General features: G+C 36.1%; 2 protein-coding genes across 2 annotated transcripts; one reads left to right on the top strand and one right to left on the bottom strand.

Moving 5' to 3' along the window:
* Nucleotides 1-9,407: 9,407 nt before the first annotated feature.
* On the top strand, nucleotides 9,408-15,082 carry LOC129007759 (olfactory receptor 51A7). Its single transcript, XM_054438976.2, has 2 exons — nucleotides 9,408-9,469; nucleotides 12,939-15,082. The coding sequence occupies exon 2, from the start codon at nucleotides 12,970-12,972 to the stop codon at nucleotides 13,906-13,908; it is 939 nt and encodes a 312-aa protein (XP_054294951.2). The 5' UTR covers nucleotides 9,408-9,469; nucleotides 12,939-12,969; the 3' UTR covers nucleotides 13,909-15,082.
* A 5,636-nt stretch (nucleotides 15,083-20,718) lies between these two features.
* Nucleotides 20,719-21,663, bottom strand: LOC129007758 (olfactory receptor 51G2). Its single transcript, XM_054438975.2, has one exon. It carries the CDS (start codon nucleotides 21,661-21,663, stop codon nucleotides 20,719-20,721), a length of 945 nt encoding a protein of 314 aa, XP_054294950.2.

Genomic DNA, 21,663 nt, shown 5'->3' with positions numbered 1-21,663 from the left:
CCTTGAAACATTTCCTGAAAATTTCCAGAGGAGACCCTGGGTCAGGATCAGATCACAGCGTTTACTCACTGGTTCCCACAAGGCATTGCTATGGTCAGACTGGGATGGACTAAAAGTTCTGAACTAAACACATCAAAGAGAGTCTACTTAGAGATCAGGAAAAGCAGTTGAGGCTACCAAGAAATCGCTTAACCCTAGAGTAATCGATGTATTATTTTAGGTTTATGTTTCTTTGCTGCTCCTGCTTTTTTCTTACAATCAACGAGGTGTTTTCCCCTTTTTATGAATAAAATATAATTTACACATGGTAAGATGGAAGAACACAAAGTGTATAGCTAAATGGATTTTTATCCACTTATGCAAACAAGTAATATTAAAAAAGAGGAGTGCTAAAAACTCAAAATTTGAATATGCTTTTTTCTCTTTTATTTTAGTTCTATTACTTGTTTTGTTGTGTCTTTTGAAAATTCCTACTACATGTAAATACATTAAGATGGCTGTTTCTTCTTGATGAACTGACCTTTCATCATTGCAAAATGTCTCTTTTTCCCCTGGCAATATGTCTTACTTTAAAGTCCATGTTTGCTAATAATAGTATGGCCACACTGACCATATATATTCGTATGCTTTACATATCTTTTTAGATCCCTTTACTCTTGACCTATCCTTATATTTAAAGTGTATTTTGTAATCAGCATGTGTGTGTATATACATATGTATATATGTGTATGTATATACACACACACATGCACACGCTGATTTTTTTTTTTTTTTTTTTTTTTTTTTTTTTTTTTTTTTTTTTACGGAGTCTCACTCTGTCACCAGGCTGGAGTGCAGTGGCAGGATCTCGGCTCACTGTAACCTCCAGCTCTCTGGTTCAAGCAATTCTCCTGCCTTAGCCTCCTGAGTAACTGGGATTACAGACACATGCCACCACACCCAGCTAATTTTGTATTTTTAGTAGAGACAGGGTTTCACCATGTGGGCCAGGATGGTCTCGATCTCCTGAACTCGTGATCTGCCCGCCTCGATCTCCCAAAGTGTTGGGATTATAGGCAGGAGCCACCATGCCCGGCTTATATTTTTAATCCATTGTGACAAGTGCTATTTTGTAATTGGGGTCATACTATTATATCAAAACATTTATTTTTATGACTCTTTGTCTTACTTATTTTCTCCATCTTTTTCTTTTCTTTGTTATAGCTTTCTCACTGATTTTGAAACTATTAATCAAACAAAACCAAGTGTGTTTCAGTATTCTATTTTATTTCCTCAACTGGCTTTTTAGCTATACTTATTTGTATTTTTTTTTTTCAAAACAGAGTTGATCCTTAGGGTATAAATCCTTAACTTACTAAGATAGTCTACCATAAACAAATATTATATTGTACCATATGTAATGCAAGAAGTTTTTAATAATGTGCTTCCATTTAACTCATATTTATCCTGTATGTAATTATTAAGTACATATTTCTGCCTGTGTTGCAAACCTCTCTATACATTGTAATTCTTAAATGGTAAATAATTTTCCAGCAATTAAGTAAATATAAAAAAAGTTTCTATTTCCTCATGTATTCACCACTTTGTCATTTTTTATTCTTTTCTGTTCATTCCAGTTTCCTCCTTGTATTATTTTATTTCACCTAAAACTTTCCTTCAGCATTTATTGTGTGAAGGTCTTATGGCTATGAATTTTCTTAGGCTTTGTCTGTCTGTAAACATATATATTTTACTGTCCTTTTGAAAAATAATTTTGAGAAATTTTGAATTCCAGGTTGACAATTTTTTTCTTAGTACTTTCAAAAGATAATTCTATTGTTTTAAGTATGACATTGTTTTTCATGAGACATTGGCTGTCATTCTAACCATTATTTCTCTACATGTATATCTTTTTCCCCTCTTATTTTAGTATTTCTCTCTTTTGCTTTGGTTTTCAGGATTTGACTATAATGTGTCTGTGTGTTAATTTCTTTGTGTTTATCCTGTTTGGGGTTGTTTGCTGTGGCTCTCTTCTCAAACATAAAGGGCTCATTCCTCTCAGAGTTTCAGTTTAAGTCTTTCTTGTACCTGCTATTCTTTTATTGTCCTGCAGAAAATTGTTCTGTTCAGGACTTCCTCATTGTTTCTATGGGGATTAATGTATTTCATATCTTTCCACATTCTAATGAGGGATGTTGAGTCTCTGGGTTATAGTAACAAAAATAATGTTAAAAGAATATTTTTATTGTTAGCATTATTTATCTTCCTCAAAAATGTCCATGGGTATGTTTTTTAATATATAGGGGACATTTACTTACCTCCTCCATATGAAGAAATCCAAACCTATCTATTCCAGAAGTCACTGGATCTACTATTTAAAGAAGAATTTATTAGAAATTTAAGAAGTCACTCTCTTTCTCTCTCTCTCTCTCTCTCTCTCTGTGTGTGTGTGTGTGTGTGTGTGTGTGTGTGTTTGTGTTCTTTCAAGAAAAACAGCTGTAAGAATGTGAAGGAAGCTTTATTAGTTAGAAAGATAATTTGACGGCCAAGGCAGTAGCAATTGAGACCTCTGTCTGTGCTACAGAAAAATTCGGAACTGGAATAGCCCTTCAGGATTATCCTAAATGGAAGCAAATGTGGCCTGCCCACCAACAAGGGTTATGAACTGGGTGAGGCAAGTTCATTTCGATCAGAATAATTCCAGGAAAAAACTTATCTGTGTTCCCATAGCAGCCCCAAATCCAGGAACCTGGGAGCTGATGTCTCAGTTCTGAAGTAAGGCTGACAGAGAAATTCACTGCATAATTTATTGCAGTCTACTCTTGTATTACTCAAATTCAACTGTTTCATTTGGGAATAGCTCTTCCTGTGTTTGTGGTGTTTATTTGCCCAAGAAGAAGACACAAATATGAAAAGTTTGTGAATGAACTACAACATACATCACTTAAGCTGTTCTTGAAACCTCAACTGATCTTATCATCTGCCATCTCTATAATCCATTCTAAATTCTTCTTTAGTAAAGACTACAACCTTTATTGCATAGGTTTCTTTCATGGTAGAGCAACCAGATCCCTTTCTCAAAGGGTAAAAATATCTCTACAGAATGACCTTCTCAGGCTATGGCTATTTCACTTGCTAATTTATCATCAAAATTTGCCAGGATGGTATCAAGAGACAACCAGTCAACTATCTATTCTTCCATTCCTTCATTGTTTATTAGAAGCCCTATCTTTTCCTGATGATCAAGGATTAATTAATTACCCCATCAAGCTAATGACGTCTTTCCTTGCCAGCTTGTTTTGAGATCAAAGTTATTAGGCAAGAGCTTAACATAAATTTTATTTATTTTATTTTTAAATTAATTAAAAGATCCTCACAATGTCTCCCACTCTGAAAATTAGGACCTTTAGCTCAACAGAACCTAAACTGCAGAAATGGGAAACACAAATTTTCCAAGTAGGTCACCAGAAATGATGGTAAGTGGGACTACTCTTAATTTCAGCTCTTTTGTTCCCAAATACATTTATTCTAATTATTGCAGTCACAGCTATATATAATGATTGTTGGTGTATTGTACATGATGCATCTAGGGTATGTTGTCTCATCCTCACTAATATCATCTCTAAGGTGGAGACTCAACTATACCTGTTCTATTTCTGTACCAGCTTTGAAACTTTTGAGTGGTGTAGCCTATGATACAAACATGGTTGTGTGTCTACTGTTGCAAGTATTCTAAAATGTGTCCCTTTTCATGAAGTGATATAACATAATGTCCTATGCTGGTGGATCAAAGCTTCTGTAAGCCCCGAGATACTAGGTTTGGCTATGACCCTTCAAGAAAATAAAACAAACCTACACCCATCATATGTGTCAATTTCTATCAAGTTCATTTGCTGCATTTTGTGGGATAGAATAATCTTCCATTAAGTGGCCATTTTCTACTCAAGGAGTGATGCTACATTGGGCAGTTAACATTGTTTTCTATCATTGCCAGGTTAATATTTAGTAGAAAGAGAAGTTTTATCAGCCTTGTTGAGTGGGAAACTATCCTTTGTGTTTATGCAGTTTTCATCCTACCACTATAGCTACTTCAATTAGGAGCCCATTTTGCCACCACTGAGGTTGCTTATATCAGAGTCTAGCTGATATAAATTGTCAGGTCCACTCAGTGTTCTTTACAGTTTAGGTTCTTTTCCATTATGTATAGACTATGATGAACATTGATCTGTTATATAAAGATCTTCAAACTTTGTTCTAACTTCTAGAACCATCCACATGCCACTTCATCCCTCTGCCTCTTTGTCACTAGTATTCCAATCTTTCTCCTTCCAACAGCCTGGTCAATTAGCCAAGTTACCCACCATTAACAATAAGTTGAATTTTTGTGTATTCTTACATAGAGCCACCTCTTTTTTATACAAAGAGGATGAGTAGGTCCATCAGCTGATTTGTCCATTGGATGTATTTCTCCTAAGCAGTATCCTTCAAGGTCACTCCATAATGGATCAGTAACACATCTACAGTTCATTTTTGGCATACCAACTTTACTCATTTATGAACTAACTTGGCCTTCATCCCCACCAGCTGGTCATAAGGGATCATCCATGTAGCTACAGGTGTAAGCTTAGGGAAAGGGCACCACATTGCAATAGTAGTGCACTAACATCAGTGGATTTTGCATCACCTCTTTGTGCTCTTTTTTTTTTTGAGACAGAGTCTCGCTCTGTCCCCCAGGCTGGAGTGCAGTGGCATGATCTCCTCTCGCTGCAAGCTCTGCCCCCCGGGGTTCATGCCATTCTCCTGCCTCAGCCTCCTGAGTAGCTGGGACTACAGGTGCCCACCACCACGCCCAGCTAATTTTTTTGTATTTTTAGTAGAGACGAGGTTTCACAGTGTTCGCCAGGATGATCTCAATCTCCTGACCTTGTGATCCGCCCACCTTGGCCTCCCAAAGTGCTGGGATTACAGGTGTGAGCCACTGTGCCTGGCCCCCTCTTTGTGCTCTTTCAGTTGTGCTTGATGGTCTTACTTGTGTCTTAGCATGGGCATACGTCTTTCTGTTATGTGGGTAGAATTAGCACTCAAAGTGTGGCATATGCTGTCTCTGGGGTTTCAGGAGGTCACTACATGTAGTACTTTCTTCTTGGTGGTAAAAGTTAAAAAAAAAATGCTTTAGTTTGTCTATTAACTGAGAGAGACTGTCCCAATTTTCCGTATACCACAGGATCCCTAAAAACTTCTCTAATGTTTAAGATTCCTACATTTTTGTATGGGTGTTTATCTCTATCCTTTCCCACCTAAGGAGCACTGTGTTTTGACAAGGATGCCAATATACTTGCATTTCGTGGTTATCTACCTGATTAATATATTGTCGTTGATATAGCGGGTCAAGAAAATGTTATGCAAAATATCCAAAGAATATAAGTATTTTCAAATTATAGATTTATTATAGAAGATGGAAGAGCATATATTTACCACATCAAATACCACATAGTTGATAATCAAATCCAGGTTAATCTTCCCTGGTAAAAACACTGCATCTGACATAGAACTTTAAATTGATGTTTCTACTTGGTTGAGATTGGAGTCCACAGTAGTCCTCCAAGACTCTTCTCATTACACACACAAAAGTAGCCAGTAAGAGAATCCACTTTACAGAGAATGCTCTATTTATAAATAAATCTTGTGAGTTATCTTTCCTCTGGGTACTATTACAGTTCACTTCAGATGAAAATTTTAACAATAACTTGCTACAGCATGTCAGGGACCATCAACATTTCATCTGTAACCAGTGATGTGGTTCCTATTGTGACGCATACAGCGATGAATCCACCTCTAGAATTTCTTATTGGCAATCTATTTTCTAGAATCTTTTATGGTATCAACTGGCTTAAGGTGGGTTCTTTGGAAACAGAATCTGTGATGGAGATTTTTGTGACAATGATCTGCTAAAAGGATGCTCTCAAAGTAAGGGGAATGAGGAAAGCGCAATAGGACAGTAGATGAGAGATAAGCAATGAAATGTTTTTGCTTTGAGAATGATGTCAGCCTGGTCTCATGAGAAACTCTAAAACATAGGTTGGACCACAGAATTTGTCTAATCTTGAGGCAAGAGGACAGCCTTTTGCATCTCAGATTCAGTAAGTCATTTGCCGCTGGTTCCCCCAAGGTGTGGGACATATTTTTCTAAGTAAGGCAGCTCCCGGTAAGCTCAGGGTTAATTCTCATGGGATAGGATAGAAACAGGTTTAGGCCATTATTAGCCAACATTCACAGCATCTGTGGCACTGATGAGTCACTCTAGTGAAGGACATCTGGGCAAGGCACCAACAGTACACACACATATGATAATGTTAGAAATGTAGGATATTTCAGATACATTTATCTCCTTTTGCCCTTTGTGTAATTGTTGGCATGCATTTTAAACTCTACATGTACTTAACATTTATATAACATTACTATTATTATTTTTGTGATCCTATTTGTTTATATTTAACTACTTATTTTCTTTACTCTCTGCAATTTTGTGTGTCCATTAGTGAACATTTTATTCTGCCTGGACAACCTTCTATTGTTAGTAGTAGTAGTTATATCAATATTAAAAATTGCACTATTTTGTATTTTATGTTAACAAATTATATTTTTGTTTCCAAAAAGTCATTATGTGATCCTGATGAATGAATGTATATATTTGTATATCTATATTTTATTTCTTGGTATTATACATTTTGTAGGTTTGTAAAAATTTATAATGCTGCATATCCACTTGTTATAGTTTCATACAGAGTAGTTTAACTGTCCTAAAAATCTTCTGTGCTCTGCCAATGTACTCCACTCTCCTTCCAAATTTCTGAAAACCACTGAACTTTTTGATGTCTTCATTATTTTTCCTTTTCCAGAATTACATGTACTTGAAATCATATGATATGTAGTCTTTCAGATCAGCTTTTTTCAATTTTTAAATGTTTAAATTTAAAATTTAAAAAATTTAAAATTTAAAAAATTTTTTAAATTAAATTTAAAATTTAAAAAAAATTTAAAAAATTTTTTAAATTTTAAATTTAAAAAATTAAATTTTAATTTTCAATTAAATTAAAAAATTAAATTTTAATTTTTAAATTAAATTTAAAAAATTAATTTTTAATTAATTAAAAATTAAATTTTAAATTTTAAAAAATTAAATTTAAAAAATTTAATTTTTAAATTTTGGAATTTTTAAATTTCAATTTTTAAATTCCCTGGATGTCTATTCATGGGTTGATAGCTCATTTCTTTTTGGCAATTAATGCTATCTCATTGTCTGGATGTAGCACAGTTTATTCATTCACCTGCTGAAGGATATTTTGGATGTTTCCAGGTCTTGGCCAGTGTGAATAAAGCTGCTATAGAAGTCTATGTCTAGGGTTTTCTCTAGAAATACATTTTCAGCTCCTTTAGGTAAATATTAAGGAACAAATTTTCTGGATTGTATGTAAGAACTTGTATAAAGAAACTGCAAAATTGTCTTCTAAAATGACTGTGACATTTTCCATTCCTATGATTGATGAATTAGAGCTCTTGTTGCTCCACATCCTCACCAGAATTTGGTGTTGTCAACATTCTTAAGTTTGGTCATTCTGATAGGTGTGTAGTGGTATCTTATTATTATTTTTATTTGCATTTCCCTGATACATGATCTGCAACATTCTTTCATATGTTTATTTTGCCATCTATCTATCTTCTCCATTGAGGTTTCTGTTAAAATCTTTGACAAATTTTTTTCTTTTCAACTTTTATTTTGCAATCAAAGGGTAGATGTACAGGTTTGTTACAAAGGTATATTGTGTGATGCTGAGGTTTGGAGTACCGATAAATCTGTCACCCAGATGACCATAGCACACAATAGGTAGTTTTTCAATCCTTGTCCCACTGTTCCCTCCTTCCTTACATTCCCTAGTGTCTATCATTCTCATTTTTATGTCCATATGTACCTAGTATTTAGCTCCCACTTATAAGTGAGAACACAGTATTTGGTTTTCTGTTGCTGTGTTAATTTGCTTAGGATAATGGCTTCCAGATGTATCCATGTTGCTCTAGAGGACACGATTTTGTTCTTTTTTATGGCTGTGTAGTATTCCGTGGTGTACATGTATCACATTTTCTTTATCCAACTTTCTGTTGGCACCTGGGTTGGTTTCATGTCTTTGCTATTGTTTGACACACTTTTTAGTTGTGTTGTTTGTTTTCTTATTGAGTTTCAAGAATTCTTGTGTCTTTTGCAAATATTTTCTTCCAATCAGCAACTTATAATAAAATGTTAAGTCCCAAGATAATAAGGTGGGTATCAAATGCATCTGCTAGAATAGCCCAGTGACATTTAATAAGTCAATTTGCTTCAGATAACTTGACCTAACATTGAGAATATTTAATCTCATTTATCTTATGGGAGTTGATCGTCTTCTCCAGACATGAGAATTAGCAATGAGTAGGCTTATCCCTGCTCATTGTTTTAAATTTCTATTCATTTCTTATTCACAGATATATGTATTTTGTATTTGAGCCAGGTTATGTCTTTTATATTATTATTCCATTAAATTGTATTAATTAAAATTATTTTATTATTAATGTAAGACTTTCCATTATTTTAACCAAAGTTTTTCTTTTTAACTTAGAAATATACTTTAAGAAATACTTAAAACAGTTAAATGTATATCCTTATTTTATACATTTTTTTACTTAAATTGTCTTCACATTTTTATATTGTTTCATGGCCTTAAATAATTATTATTTAATTTAAACCATGATGGAACTGACATACAAAATAGAAATATGTGAATAAAACACAGGATATCCCTCAGATGGTTCTAGTGAATGCAATATATAATGTGGGAGGCATGTAATTTTGAGACACTGGTTTAAAAATCTAAAAGAGTATGACAGACTGTATCTATTTCAATGTTAATCTTTTGCCAAAAATGGATCATACAAATAAGTGGAATTATTATAAACAATTTTATAGTTTGTAAAGTGCTTTTATAAATATTTGATACTTATATATTACTATCTCCATTTTGTGGATGATTAAGCTGAGATGAAGAACGTTTAATTGGTTTGACTTAGAATTGGACCTAAACTGTTTTGATTATAGATAACATGTTATTTTAACTATATTTCCCAACCTCTACAAATCCCACGTGTCAAGCTTCTTCAGCTTCAACTGTTTACCTTTCAGATGAGTAGTCTCCCTGTAGTTTGCCTCACAATTTGCCTCTAGTTCCTGTTAAGGTACAATGAATACAAAGTTAATGTACCAGCCCCAGGCCTAAGCCTTTCTGTGTAAGCTTGATTACTCTCAAGGGTCTAGTCACCTGAGGAAAAGAGAAGTATGTACCTCTAGATAAAGTGGAGGTGAAAGTGGAGAATTCTTGCTTTTATCCTTCAGGAACTTACTGAGCAACTGGTTCTGATAAGTTTAAGGAGCTGTAAATCCTTCTGGAAACCTAAATCCAAGGTTTGTTAAATAGCTTATATGTAAATACATGTCTATGGGGAGGAAGAGTAGGTGGCTTCAGTGTGTGCATGCATGAAGAGTGAATATATTATGGTCTGAGGGTTAAATAGGAAGATTAAATATTGGAGTGTTTTTCTAATACCCTAATATCAGTAGGGACTTATTTACTTAATAATATGACAAATAAAGGCAAGCCTTATTGTCAATTAAGAAAATACAAATTACTCTTGTCCAATTTAGGACTTGATGTCTGGAAGGAAAATGGCTAGGAAAATTTTGTTGAAGTAGTTATTCCTCTCTGGTATTTACTGATTATCTTCATTATGTTAGAGACTATCAGATAGTCTAACATAACTCTGAGGTAGGTACCGTTGTTTACAACATTTCACAGAAGAGCAAACATCTGCTTAAGCAACTTTCCCAGATTCACATAGGGTTAATTGCCACGCTGAGATTTATACCAAGCTGTTTGTGCATTAGCTTGATAACTGATTTTTGCCTTAAAGAATAGCAATTCTAAGTGGTCTTGGAAATATTTTACCTGAGGACTGCCTTCCTTGAAACATTCTCTTCTTTTGGCATCTACTATATTCCACATCTCTGTGTATTCCACCTCTATATATTCCACCTCTCTGAATATTCCTTTGTAAGATCCTCTCAACAATCTTATTGCTCCTCCGGGTTCTATGAGTTTTAAATTTTGTATTATGTACATTTTTACTGTATGATTTCATTTACTCTTTGGTTTCAGATACCACCTATCATGTCAGTACTTCTGAATAAACAGCCTTGATGAGATATCTCTTCTGAAGTTCATCCACATCCAAATGCATGCTCTGTGTAAGAATGAGTTTACCACTTAAAATGTGAGTGAAAGGAATGGACATCAATATCCCTTAGTTGTTGCCAGAGGAAAAAATGGGAGAAAGTGCTAAGAAATGATTCTACATATTTTATATTTCTTCCATTCACATTCGTTCTTTACATATTTACTGAGAGCCTTTTATATTCCACATGTCATGTTGAAGACAGATACATGGGGATAAATAAAACCTTTTTATACTTTTTAACACGGAGTAGTCAATGTGCATGGTAGTAATGGAGTTTGGTAGGGTAGGGTTACATGAAAGTAGTACGTTATAAAACACTGCAGAATCTTCCATAATAAAAAATGCACTAGAGATGCATTCCCTGAAATACCTGAGTCAATATCCCTCAGCAATAGACGAAAATAAAAAGGAATAAGAGTTAAGTGCTTTTACAGATGAGAACTTATCTTATGACTACCGGCGAGGGATCAGAATTGAATTTGCTAAGAAAACACAGTCCAACAAATAACAGGAGAATGCTTTTAATGACATCTCACAATCTGCTACCATCTCCACAATATACTTACCCTGGGTTTTGCATTAGGTTCACTACCATGGTGGGAGATTGAGTCATGCTCAAACTGTTCAAGGCCTTTTTCCATGTGGAAGATGCAGAGCTATTCACAAGTTGCCAAAATGTCTCTTAGTAGATAGTACCTAGCAAAAGTAAAATATATTGGCTCAAGGCTGCTTGTTATTTACTGTGTACTTTTTTTTATTATCCTCTAAAAAAATCACAAAATACAATATGAATTCACAGTTAAGCTTCCATATAAAGGAGCTCAATCAATTTCCGGTGTCCCCTATGTTTTCCACTGAAGGTTGATGACTTTTTTCTCTTGTAAGTTGAAGTTTAAAAAATTCTGGAGTGAGGATAGCTTGTCTTCTCTCTAGCCTTCCATTGGCTCTACCTTCACCTTTTGTATTTTTGTTATTTTTAATTAAAATTATTAATTTCATAATTTTAATTTATGCATTTACTAAGGAAGCTTATTAAATATAGGGGGAGTTTATGATGATTATCTTAGAGATTTGTGTTTCTCTGATAGTTTTACCAATTTTGACCTGTTTATCTTGAAGGCCAAAAACTTGATGATAAGTTGCAAGATTGCATATTTTACTTCTGAAAGTAAACTTGTATGGTTTTTAAAAGAGACTCTAAAATAAAATCAGGTTCAGTTTATTATGTAGGCAAAAGTTTAATGCTTCACTTCAAACAGAAATTGGGTGGTTTGGAATTTTTTCATTTAGCATTTATTTGTATGCATTTATTTGACTAATTTCTATGACTAATTAAATACAGAGATATGAGATAAAATAATCCAATCAAGATGGATAAGATTAACATGAACACAATACTACTGTATAGCTTCAGATTGTTTCTTGAAATAAAATGATAGCCTGAAGTGTGAACCATAAGTGTTTAAACTAGGAAGTGTCACATTTAATACATGAATGTGTACATGAAGAAATAAGAATACATAACTCCAAAGTATTTATCCACTGCTCCATTTCTCCAGCATGCTCTATTGGAAACTACTGTGTAATCAATGCTAATATTTACAGATACTTGTTTGTGGTTTGTGAACCTAGATCTCTGTTAAGAACTTCATAAATACCTATAAATATCAAAACCTACCAAGATTGTATTCATTTTACAGATTTAAAATAATGCCCAAATAAGTTAAATAATTTAAAATCAAATGAAAGGGCAAATGTGTTTGAACAGAAATCATTGTTTATTTTTATATAACACTTGATGTAACATGTATATTTACTCATGTATAAAATGTGCATAAGTACCTACCTCATAAGAGGTAAATTAGTCTATAAATGTGTTTATAACATCTAATGATTTAATGTTTTCCAAATACTTGCAGTGATCTGATTATTTTCTTAGACTATTTCTTTCAAACTTTCTACATACAGCTCAGAGATTTTATTTTAAAGCCAACATGGGTACTGCTGAAGACTGTATGGAAAAAGGAGTGGAAAAGATTCTAAGCATCTTTTTACTGATTCAAAGCAGCTCCATTTTGATATGTTTTATATATTTGGTTAAACATCTTAAAAAGTAGGGCCAGGTGCAGTGGTTCACACCTGTAATCCCAGCACTTTGGGAGGCCAAGGCAGGTGGATCACCCGAGGTCAGGAGTTCAAGACCAGCCTGGCCAACATGGGGAAAACCCATCTCTACTAGGAATACAAAAATTAGCTAGGCGTGCTGGTGGTGGTGCACACCTGTAATCCCAGCTACTTGGGAGGCTGAGGCAGGAGAATCACTTGAACCCGGGAGGTGGAGGTTGCAGTGAGCTGAGATCGCACCATTGCACTCCAGCCTGGGCAATAAGAACAAAACTCTCTCTAAAAAAAAAAAAAAAAAAATTCCTAAAAAGTCACCAACTTAGGACAAGTTGTTAGAAGTGAATTTACCATGCTGGAGAATATGAACTTGTTTAAGGACTTCTGGTAAAGTTTGAAGAGTGCAGTTGATTAGCAGCCAAATATGCTTTTGAGTATAGTATAGGAATGAACGCCTTATCCCCACAAAACTGAGTTTTAGCCAAAAGCATGACTGCTTTTCATTTATATGGTTTCAGATCCGGCTAACGAGCTCATATCTCCCTCATTATGTCTGTTCTCAATAATTCCGAAGTCAAACTTTTCCTTCTGATTGGGATCCCAGGACTGGAACATGCCCACATTTGGTTCTCCATCCCCATTTGCCTCATGTACCTGGTTGCCATCATGGGCAACTGCACCATTCTCTTTATCGTAAAGACAGAGCCCTCACTTCATGAGCCCATGTATTATTTCCTTGCCATGTTGGCTGTCTCTGACATGGGCCTGTCCCTCTCCTCCCTTCTTACCATGTTGAGGATCTTCTTGTTCAATGCCATGGGAATTTCACCTAATGCCTGCTTTGCTCAAGAATTCTTCATTCATGGATTCACTGTCATGGAATCCTCAGTACTTCTAATTATGTCTTTGGACCGCTTTCTTGCCATTCACAATCCCTTAAGATACAGTTCTATCCTCACTAGCAACAGGGTTGCTAAAATGGGACTTATTTCAGCCATTAGAAGCATTCTCTTAGTGATTCCATTTCCCTTCACCCTAAGGAGATTAAAATATTGTCAAAAGAATCTTCTTTCTCACTCATACTGTCTTCATCAGGATACCATGAAGCTGGCCTGCTCTGACAACAAGACCAATGTCATCTATGGCTTCTTCGTTGCTCTCTGTACTATGCTGGACTTGGCACTGATTGTTTTGTCTTATGTGCTGATCTTGAAGACTATACTCAGTATTGCATCTTTGGCAGAGAGGCTTAAGGCTCTAAATACCTGTGTCTCCCACATCTGTGCTGTGCTCACCTTCTATGTGCCCATCATCACCCTGGCTGCCATGCATCGCTTTGCCAAGCACAAAAGCCCTCTTGTTGTGATCCTTATTGCAGATATGTTCTTGTTGGTGCCTCCCTTTATGAACCCCATTGTGTGCTGTGTAAAGACTCGACAAATCCGGGAGAAGATCTTGGGGAAGTTGCTTAATGTATGTGGGAGATAAGAACTTGAACAATTAGGTAATAAATTATTAACCAGTAGGCATTTACTGTCATTTGCTATGTGCTTAATGCCATAGAAGTCACTAATGAAGGACTGGATGATGGAAGTGAAAAGCTATGTAATGCAGAATTTATAATAAAGTTGAGAATATAACTGAACAGGATAGAAAAAAATAATCAAGAGGTATATAAGATACAGAGGTTTAATTAACATTTTAAGGGAAGTTGCAGGAAAACACTTCTGTGATGGAGCAGCTGGATTTGAGTCAACCCATAAAGAATGAATACAATTTGGGCAGATTGAGATTATCATTCAGTTAGTATCTATTAAAAATACAGATTATATACAAAGTCTAATCTCATACTGTCAAGGAAAGGTAAAATAGCTGTGAAGAAGCTGATCTGATTACAATAGAAAGTGTAATTTAACAGATAGCAAGTGATATTTTGGATAAAATAAGTGAACCAGATTTTGGAGCACCTGAAAAAAGCTTTGAAAAGCCTAAATTCAGGAGGTATTGAAATGCCAATTTCATCTCTACATGATAAATTTCATTTTAAGAAGAGTGTGCCTGTAAACATGAGCAAAATGGGTTGAATTTGGGAGAGATGAGGAAGGAAGATTAACAGGAGAAAGCACAATAATCCTGCTGTGAAGTGATGACTCAGAATAGGCAGGGAGAGAACAAGATCATTTAGCTGCTGTTGTTATTTTTCTGCTATAAAACCAACATGTAATTTATGGAAAACTCACAAATTTAACTAAGTGATTAAAAGATAATTTAAAACCCCCTATGATTTTGCTGTTTAGTTTTTTTCTGTGATTTAGTCTTTCCCTCTACCTTAAAAAAAAAATCAGCCCCTCTAATATGTTTTTAAAAATTGATTCCTGCAGGACACGGCATTTGGTACCACAATATTTTTCACTAAAATTTATATTTTAAACTTTTTTTTCTCATGTACAGAGGAAATATTTGATGGAAAAATCAAAAGATTGAGTATACAGTTGAAAATACAATTTGAAGGGGGGCAAACCATTAAGATTGACATGGCAATCTCTCCGGGGTTCTGAGGTAAGAGTGTTGTAAGCAGAAAAGAAAAGCTTTTCAAAGGAACTGGGGGCTTGAATGATGGGTTTGAATTTTGTCTTGAGGATTTGGCATAGGTGACTGAATATTGAAAAACAGGCAACTACAGAGAATTTGAAAAAGGAAACTGGGATGCTGCTTATCTGTCATGACTGGGAAAGTAGTCATGGCCCCCTTAGACAATGATCCTTGGAAATAGACATGGAAGTAAATACATATTTTAAACAAAGTTTGGTTATCAAACTGTGAAGGTCCTCTCTTGCTAAAGTCTCTCTAATACGCTTCTTTACCCATGATTTTCCACTGCTGTTATTTTAGTTCACATTTAAAACTTCCCCTGGGTTCTCCGGTCATAGCTATTTGAAAGATCTTTATAAAATGTAAATTTAACCACAGCTAAAATGCTTCAGTAGCTGTGCGGTAACTTACAAGGTAATGGCAAGGCTCTGTATATGCACAAGGCCTTTTCCATCATTCAGTACCTGCTTTTCTCTACTGCATTCTTTGTCAACACTCTCTTACACTTCAACAGAGTAACATAAAGACATCATGTTACTTATATCCAAACCTCTGTTTTTGGTGTATTTTTTTGGTCAGAAAAACTGCATTCATTTTCTATTTCTGCATAACAAATTATTAAAATCTTAGTGGCTTAAAACAATACAAATGTATTGTTTTATAATTCTGTAAGCTGGAGTTCTGACATGGGTTTCATTGAGCTAAAATCAAGATGTTAGCAAGCGTACATTCCTTTCTGGAGACACAGAGGAAAATCTGTTTTCGTGCATTTTCTGGCTTCTAGAGGTAACCCATAATTCTTGCCTCATAGATCCCCTCTTTCATCTTCAAAGCCAGAAACATTGCATCTTCCTGTGACTTTATTCTATAGTCGCATCTCTGACCATGGCCAGTAAGGAGTCTCTATTTCTAAGGATTCATATAATTAGATTGGGTTCCCCTGGATAATCTTGGATATTCTGCCTGTGTTAAGATTTTGAATGTTAATCAGTCTGCAAAGTGTCATTTTCCATGTAAAGTAATATATTTACAAGTTTCAGGGGTTATAATGTTGAAATCATTAGGAGAGGGTGCACTCTGCCTACCACAAATACATTTCCTCAGCTTCTCTTTATCTATTTATTTCTTTAGCAGGAAATTGCTAGATGTACTGTATTCAGCTTTGCTGACACCTTTTTGCTCCAAGTACAACAAATTTATACCTCAATTTTATTCCCTTTCTTATACACTGATATCTACACCATAATTTAAAATAAATATGAGCCTTTAATTGTTTAAAGATTGCTTACATCTCTGCCAAATTGTAGACTCCATAGGATACATGTCTGCACATCTTAGTTTTTCTGTGCCTCTAGTACTTGGCACATAGTTGGACAAAGAAGGGCCCAATTAATATCTATTGGTCAATTTGTAAATGCATGAGTGACCATCATGGAATAAAAAAAAAAACGCTCATTTCCTAAGCTCAAAATCTTGAGCATTCCCTGAGGACAGAGTCCTAAAATTATAATATGTCAATCATATCCATTTGAAACATATAATCACACCTTCAGGCAGTTCCTTTCCTCCTGCTACAATCATGCCAGGCCTAAAGTAAAAACTGTAGTGTCTCCTGAAACATAGCTGTCTTCTCTGCTAAAGGCCAGAGGTACTCAATAGATATTGGTTGGATAAATACGAAACCTGCAGTCACTGCAAATTCTGATCTCTAGGTATTACTGACTGCATTTTAAGACACCCTCCTTCTCTCAGTTTACCACTTGAATATTCTTGACAAGAATTATTTATAATGGTCTTTGTCATCAAGAAATGACAAATAATGATTTCAGCAAATAATGGACTTTGTTATCTCTCAGCTTTTTCTCAGAATATTTGCTTTGCTTAGGATGCTATTTTTCCTTAATTTCACCTGGATGCCTTCTAGCTGACTTTCAGGAATTAGTAGATCATCCAAAGTTGCAAAATGTGCCAGACGTCCCCACTAGACAAATCCTTGAGGGTGGGAAATGTGTCTTGTTCATCAATTTATTCCTATTAATTTTTACAGAAATTGATCAGTGAGTGTTGAATAATGAATAAATGCATAAATGTCAGCCTTGTCCAGCACCCCTCTTTCTCAACCATCTTCAATTCACCAGTTAATGTAGCTTCCAGCTTACTTCGCTCCAGTCACACTGGTCCTCTTGCTATTCCTAGAACACTCAGGTTCATTTCTACCTCAGGACTGCTATACTTGTTCTGCCATTCTGCAATGTCTTCCCTCAATTTTTATTTTTCAAATATCTAACTCCATCATATTGTTCACAACTTTGTTCAGAAAAGCCCCTCTTTATAGAGGCCTTCCCTGCTCACCCATTCAATCGCTCTCAACCCATTACCCCACTATGTTTCCTTCAGAGTACTTTGCAGTGTATGGAATAGTTAATCATTTACTGTGCTGTTGTCTGTCTCTACCACCAAAATGTAAGTCAAGAGAACAGGTTTTGTTATCCTTTGGCCCACTATATTCCTATAATGTATGCCTAGAGAGAGGAGAACACTCAACAACTTTTTTTTACCCAACTAACTTTTGCTTATAAGCACTTTAAGCCTTAACTAAGGGTATCCCTCTAGAAATCCACCTATGGCCCTCCTTCCCCTCAGGGTGGTTTCTGGGATCCCTCATTTATTTAACACACATTCTTCTTTGTGTTTTTTGTCTGTGTTATTATGTTTGTGTTTTATGTTAGGAATTAAAGTAACTAAAGTTTATTGTGAATAAAACAACATGCTAAGAATTATATTAGAAACTTTTACATATATGATATATGTAAATTGCATAGACGGCCTTGTGGGGTAGACATTTTTAGTTCTTTTTAAAATAAAATTGATCTCAGATAAATAAAATAATTTGTCCAAGTCACACAGTGAGGAAGTAGAACTTTCTATACCTGACCCCAAATTTAGTATACTTGCTACTATATCAGAATAACTTTTAATTTATCATCAGACATAAGAGAACATTACTCCTTTATAGGGACTGAAATTACAAGTACACATCACAGAGAGAATCCAGCTGTGAAGCTGTATACATGCCTCAAAATTTTCAGTGGTTTAATGGTTTTTTTTCTGAAGTTTTCTGTATATACAAACATAAAAGACATACACCACTCATGACACTCACAGGCATATTTTATTCAATTTGCTGTGTACAACTAATCATAGGCCTTTTGCATGTTAATACACACAATTCACATATACACATTGTAAAAATAAGAGATTCAAAATGAACGATGTTGGAATATTGAGCCTTAAAAGAATGTGATTATGGGATCTGAGTTACGTAACAGGCAGCTATAACCTAGGCAGCTGTAGTCTTTGTTCCTCTTATTGTAATTTTCCTTTTCTTTAATTACATTGTTTTTAAAATGTTGTGAAAAACTATAGGATGCTAGAGAAGGCCTTTTCCCATTCCACTGTTGATCTTCATCATAGATTAACTTACGTCTTACTTCTCTTACACAAAAACCTCAGGACTATCATGTTGTCTAGCCTAGAATGTTAAATATACTCTTTCAAATTGGAAAAGAAAAAAAAACAAGCTGTAACTATTCAAATTACTATAACTCACAAGTCAGCCTTAGTATGGAAAATGTTGTAGTCCTCCTAAATTTATTTGCTTTCCACGTGCATAAGCAAATCCTTAACTTTTCAGCTTCAGAGCAATGACCCCATTCCTTTGGGGTCTGTGTTACTCAAATGGTCATTCTCAACTTTGTGGCTAAATAAGCTCTTTCAAACTAGGTTCTGATCCTTTTGATTATTTTGGGGTTGATAATATCATTGCAGAAACAGTGTTCTCATGCCAAACAGGAGGGGGCACTGGTGTTGGGAGCAGGGACAGGCATATCCAATGTTAAATGTCATGTGTACTAGATTGCCTTGGAAGAGACCAACCTCAGGTGAGAACTGGCTCCACATACACTTCATAGTAGGAAACATTGTGTTCAGCCACACCCTTTCTTAATCTGCACTAAAACCATGCAGGAACATGACATTCTCATGCTTCTCTCTAGATGTTCAAAGCTCCCCTTGGCAATATCATATTCAAGCTTGCTTTCCTCACAGTTACCGCCAAGCCCAAACTGCAAATACTATATTGACATGTATTACTCAAAATATAACTTTTATCTAGAATGTCTTGGGGGTACAATAACAATACAACATATAAAAGGGCATAACAAACTATCCTTGGTTCCTCGGCTTATAATCTCTTTCTGATACAGTCAGTACCTCAATCTGTTTCCACTTCACCTCATTTTTCTTAAACCTTCCTGACATTGTAGAGAATAAAAATGGCAACAAAAACAACACTTCAGATAATTCTCAGAATACACTGTCCTCTCTCTCACTTCTGCTTCAGCTTTGCACATGCTGTTCCTTGGGACTGGAACATATTTTTGTCTCCTTCCTCTTACAGTTTTTGACTGCCTAATGCCTACATTTCCCTTAAGGCTATTACTGTGTCAACTCAGGGAAAATTTCTCTGATGCTCCCTTCCCCCAGCTAGGGGAAGATAACTCCCAAACCAATTTCTTTTTACTTTGAAGAATACAATTAACATGTGATTGTATAACGAATCTTCCCAAAATTTAGTGTCTTAAAAATATTTATTTTATTTACAAACCTGCAATTTTGGCTGAGTCAGAGAACAATTGATTGCTTTACCAGATGCCAATTGGAGAGGCTGGAAGGTTGGGGAATGGAATTATCTGAGGATTCTCTACTCACTGGTGGTTAACACTGACTCAGCTAAGGTCTCAGCCTTAGCTGAGTGAGACCTTGGCTGAGCCTATTGGATGGAACACCTACATGGGCCCTCTCCACGTCACCTGGGCTTCCTCTTAGTATAGGGGCTGGGTTTCAAAAACAAGCATTGAGTGAAACAGACAGAAATAGTGGTGGAATGGAGGTGGGAGAGACAGAGAGAGAGAGAGAGAAGATACATGGGCTATTTCCACAATATTCAATTCATGAGGCATTTACAAATTCTATCCAGTTTCAAGGGGAGAAGAAATAGACCCTATCTCTTTATGAGGAGTAGCAAGTTCCTGGAAGAGAATGTGGGATTAGAAAAATGATGAGTTCATGTCCTTTGTAGGGACATGGATGAAATTGGAAATCATCATTCTCAGTAAACTATCGCAAGGACAAAAAACCAAACACCGCATATTCTCACTCATAGATGGGAATTGAACAATGAGAACACCTGGTCACAGGAAGGGGAACATCACACTTCGGGGACTGTTGTGGGGTGGGGGGAGGGGGGAGGGATAGCATTGGGAGATATACCTAATGCTAGATGACGAGTTGGTGGGTGCAGCGCACCAGCATGGCACATGTATACATATGTAACTTACCTGCACGTTGCGCACATGTACCATAGAGCCTAAAGTATAATAATAATAATAATAACAATAAAAAAATACAAAAAAAAAAGAATTATTCCTGTGGCTATTTTTAGAAAATAAAATTTACATCATATTACATTTTATCCCCCCTGCCCTTGCCACAACAGAGTGAGGGTTCTGTAAAGACTGTGACTTATCCCTGTACATATTTGTTGAGTAAGTAAATGTCTCCTTTATTTTACGCATGTTAGAAATTATAAAGGATAGGCAAACAAGGTCACGTTTCAGGAGACAGTGGCTCTAACACTAGACACAGTTAGTAACAAAAGGCATGCGTCACTCGATCCCGGATCTGTTTGGTCTTCACACTGTAGACAATGGGATTCATCACGGGAGGAAAGAGAAGATACATGAAACCCATGACCACCTGGACCAGGTGGGGTGCCTGCTTTCCAAAGCGATGGATGACAGAGAGGCCAATCATGGGAGTGTAGAAGAGCAGCACAGCACAGATGTGGGAAACACAGGTGTTAAGAGCCTTGAATCTCTCAGCCCTGGAGGCGATGGACAGCACGGTGCGCAGGATCAGAGCATAAGAGAAGAGGATGAGCAGTGAGTCTATACCCACTGTAGAGAAGATGACAAACATGCCGTAGATGCTGTTGGCCTTCATGTCGACACAGGCCAATTTCATCACTTCTTGGTGGAGACAATAAGAATGTGAGAGAACTGGGGAGCCACAATAGGGGAATCTTTTGAGCATAAAAGGCAGTGGAAAAATGAGTGCTACACTACGACCCAGAGAGACCAGGCCAATCCTGCCAATGACTGTGTTGGTGAGAATGGAAGCATAGTGCAAGGGGTGGCAGATAGCCACAAAGCGGTCAAAGGCCATTGACAGTAGCACAGAGGACTCGAGGAAGGAGAAGCAGTGAATGAAAAAGAGCTGAGCAAAGCAGGCATCATGGCTAATTTCTCGTGCCCCAACCCAAAAGATGCCCAGGACTGTAGGGAGAGTGCAAAGGGACAGACCCAGGTCAATCAGAGCCAGCATGGACAGGAAGAGATACATAGGTTCATGAAGTGAGCGCTCTGTTTTAATGATAAAAAGAATTGTGCAGTTGCCCAGGATGGAAACCAGGTACATGAAGCACAGTGGGATGGAGATCCAGATATGCATGGGCTCCAGCCCAGGGATGCCACTCAGCAGGAAGGTAGCAGAAACGCTACTGCTGCTGTTTCCCAGGGATCCCAGGGTCAT

Source organism: Pongo pygmaeus, chromosome 9 (genome assembly GCF_028885625.2).
Source record: "Pongo pygmaeus isolate AG05252 chromosome 9, NHGRI_mPonPyg2-v2.0_pri, whole genome shotgun sequence".
In the NCBI taxonomy this organism is placed as follows: Eukaryota; Metazoa; Chordata; class Mammalia; order Primates; family Hominidae; genus Pongo; species Pongo pygmaeus.
Note: the sequence above shows the minus strand (reverse complement) of the source record. Positions and strands in the feature narration are given on the sequence as shown.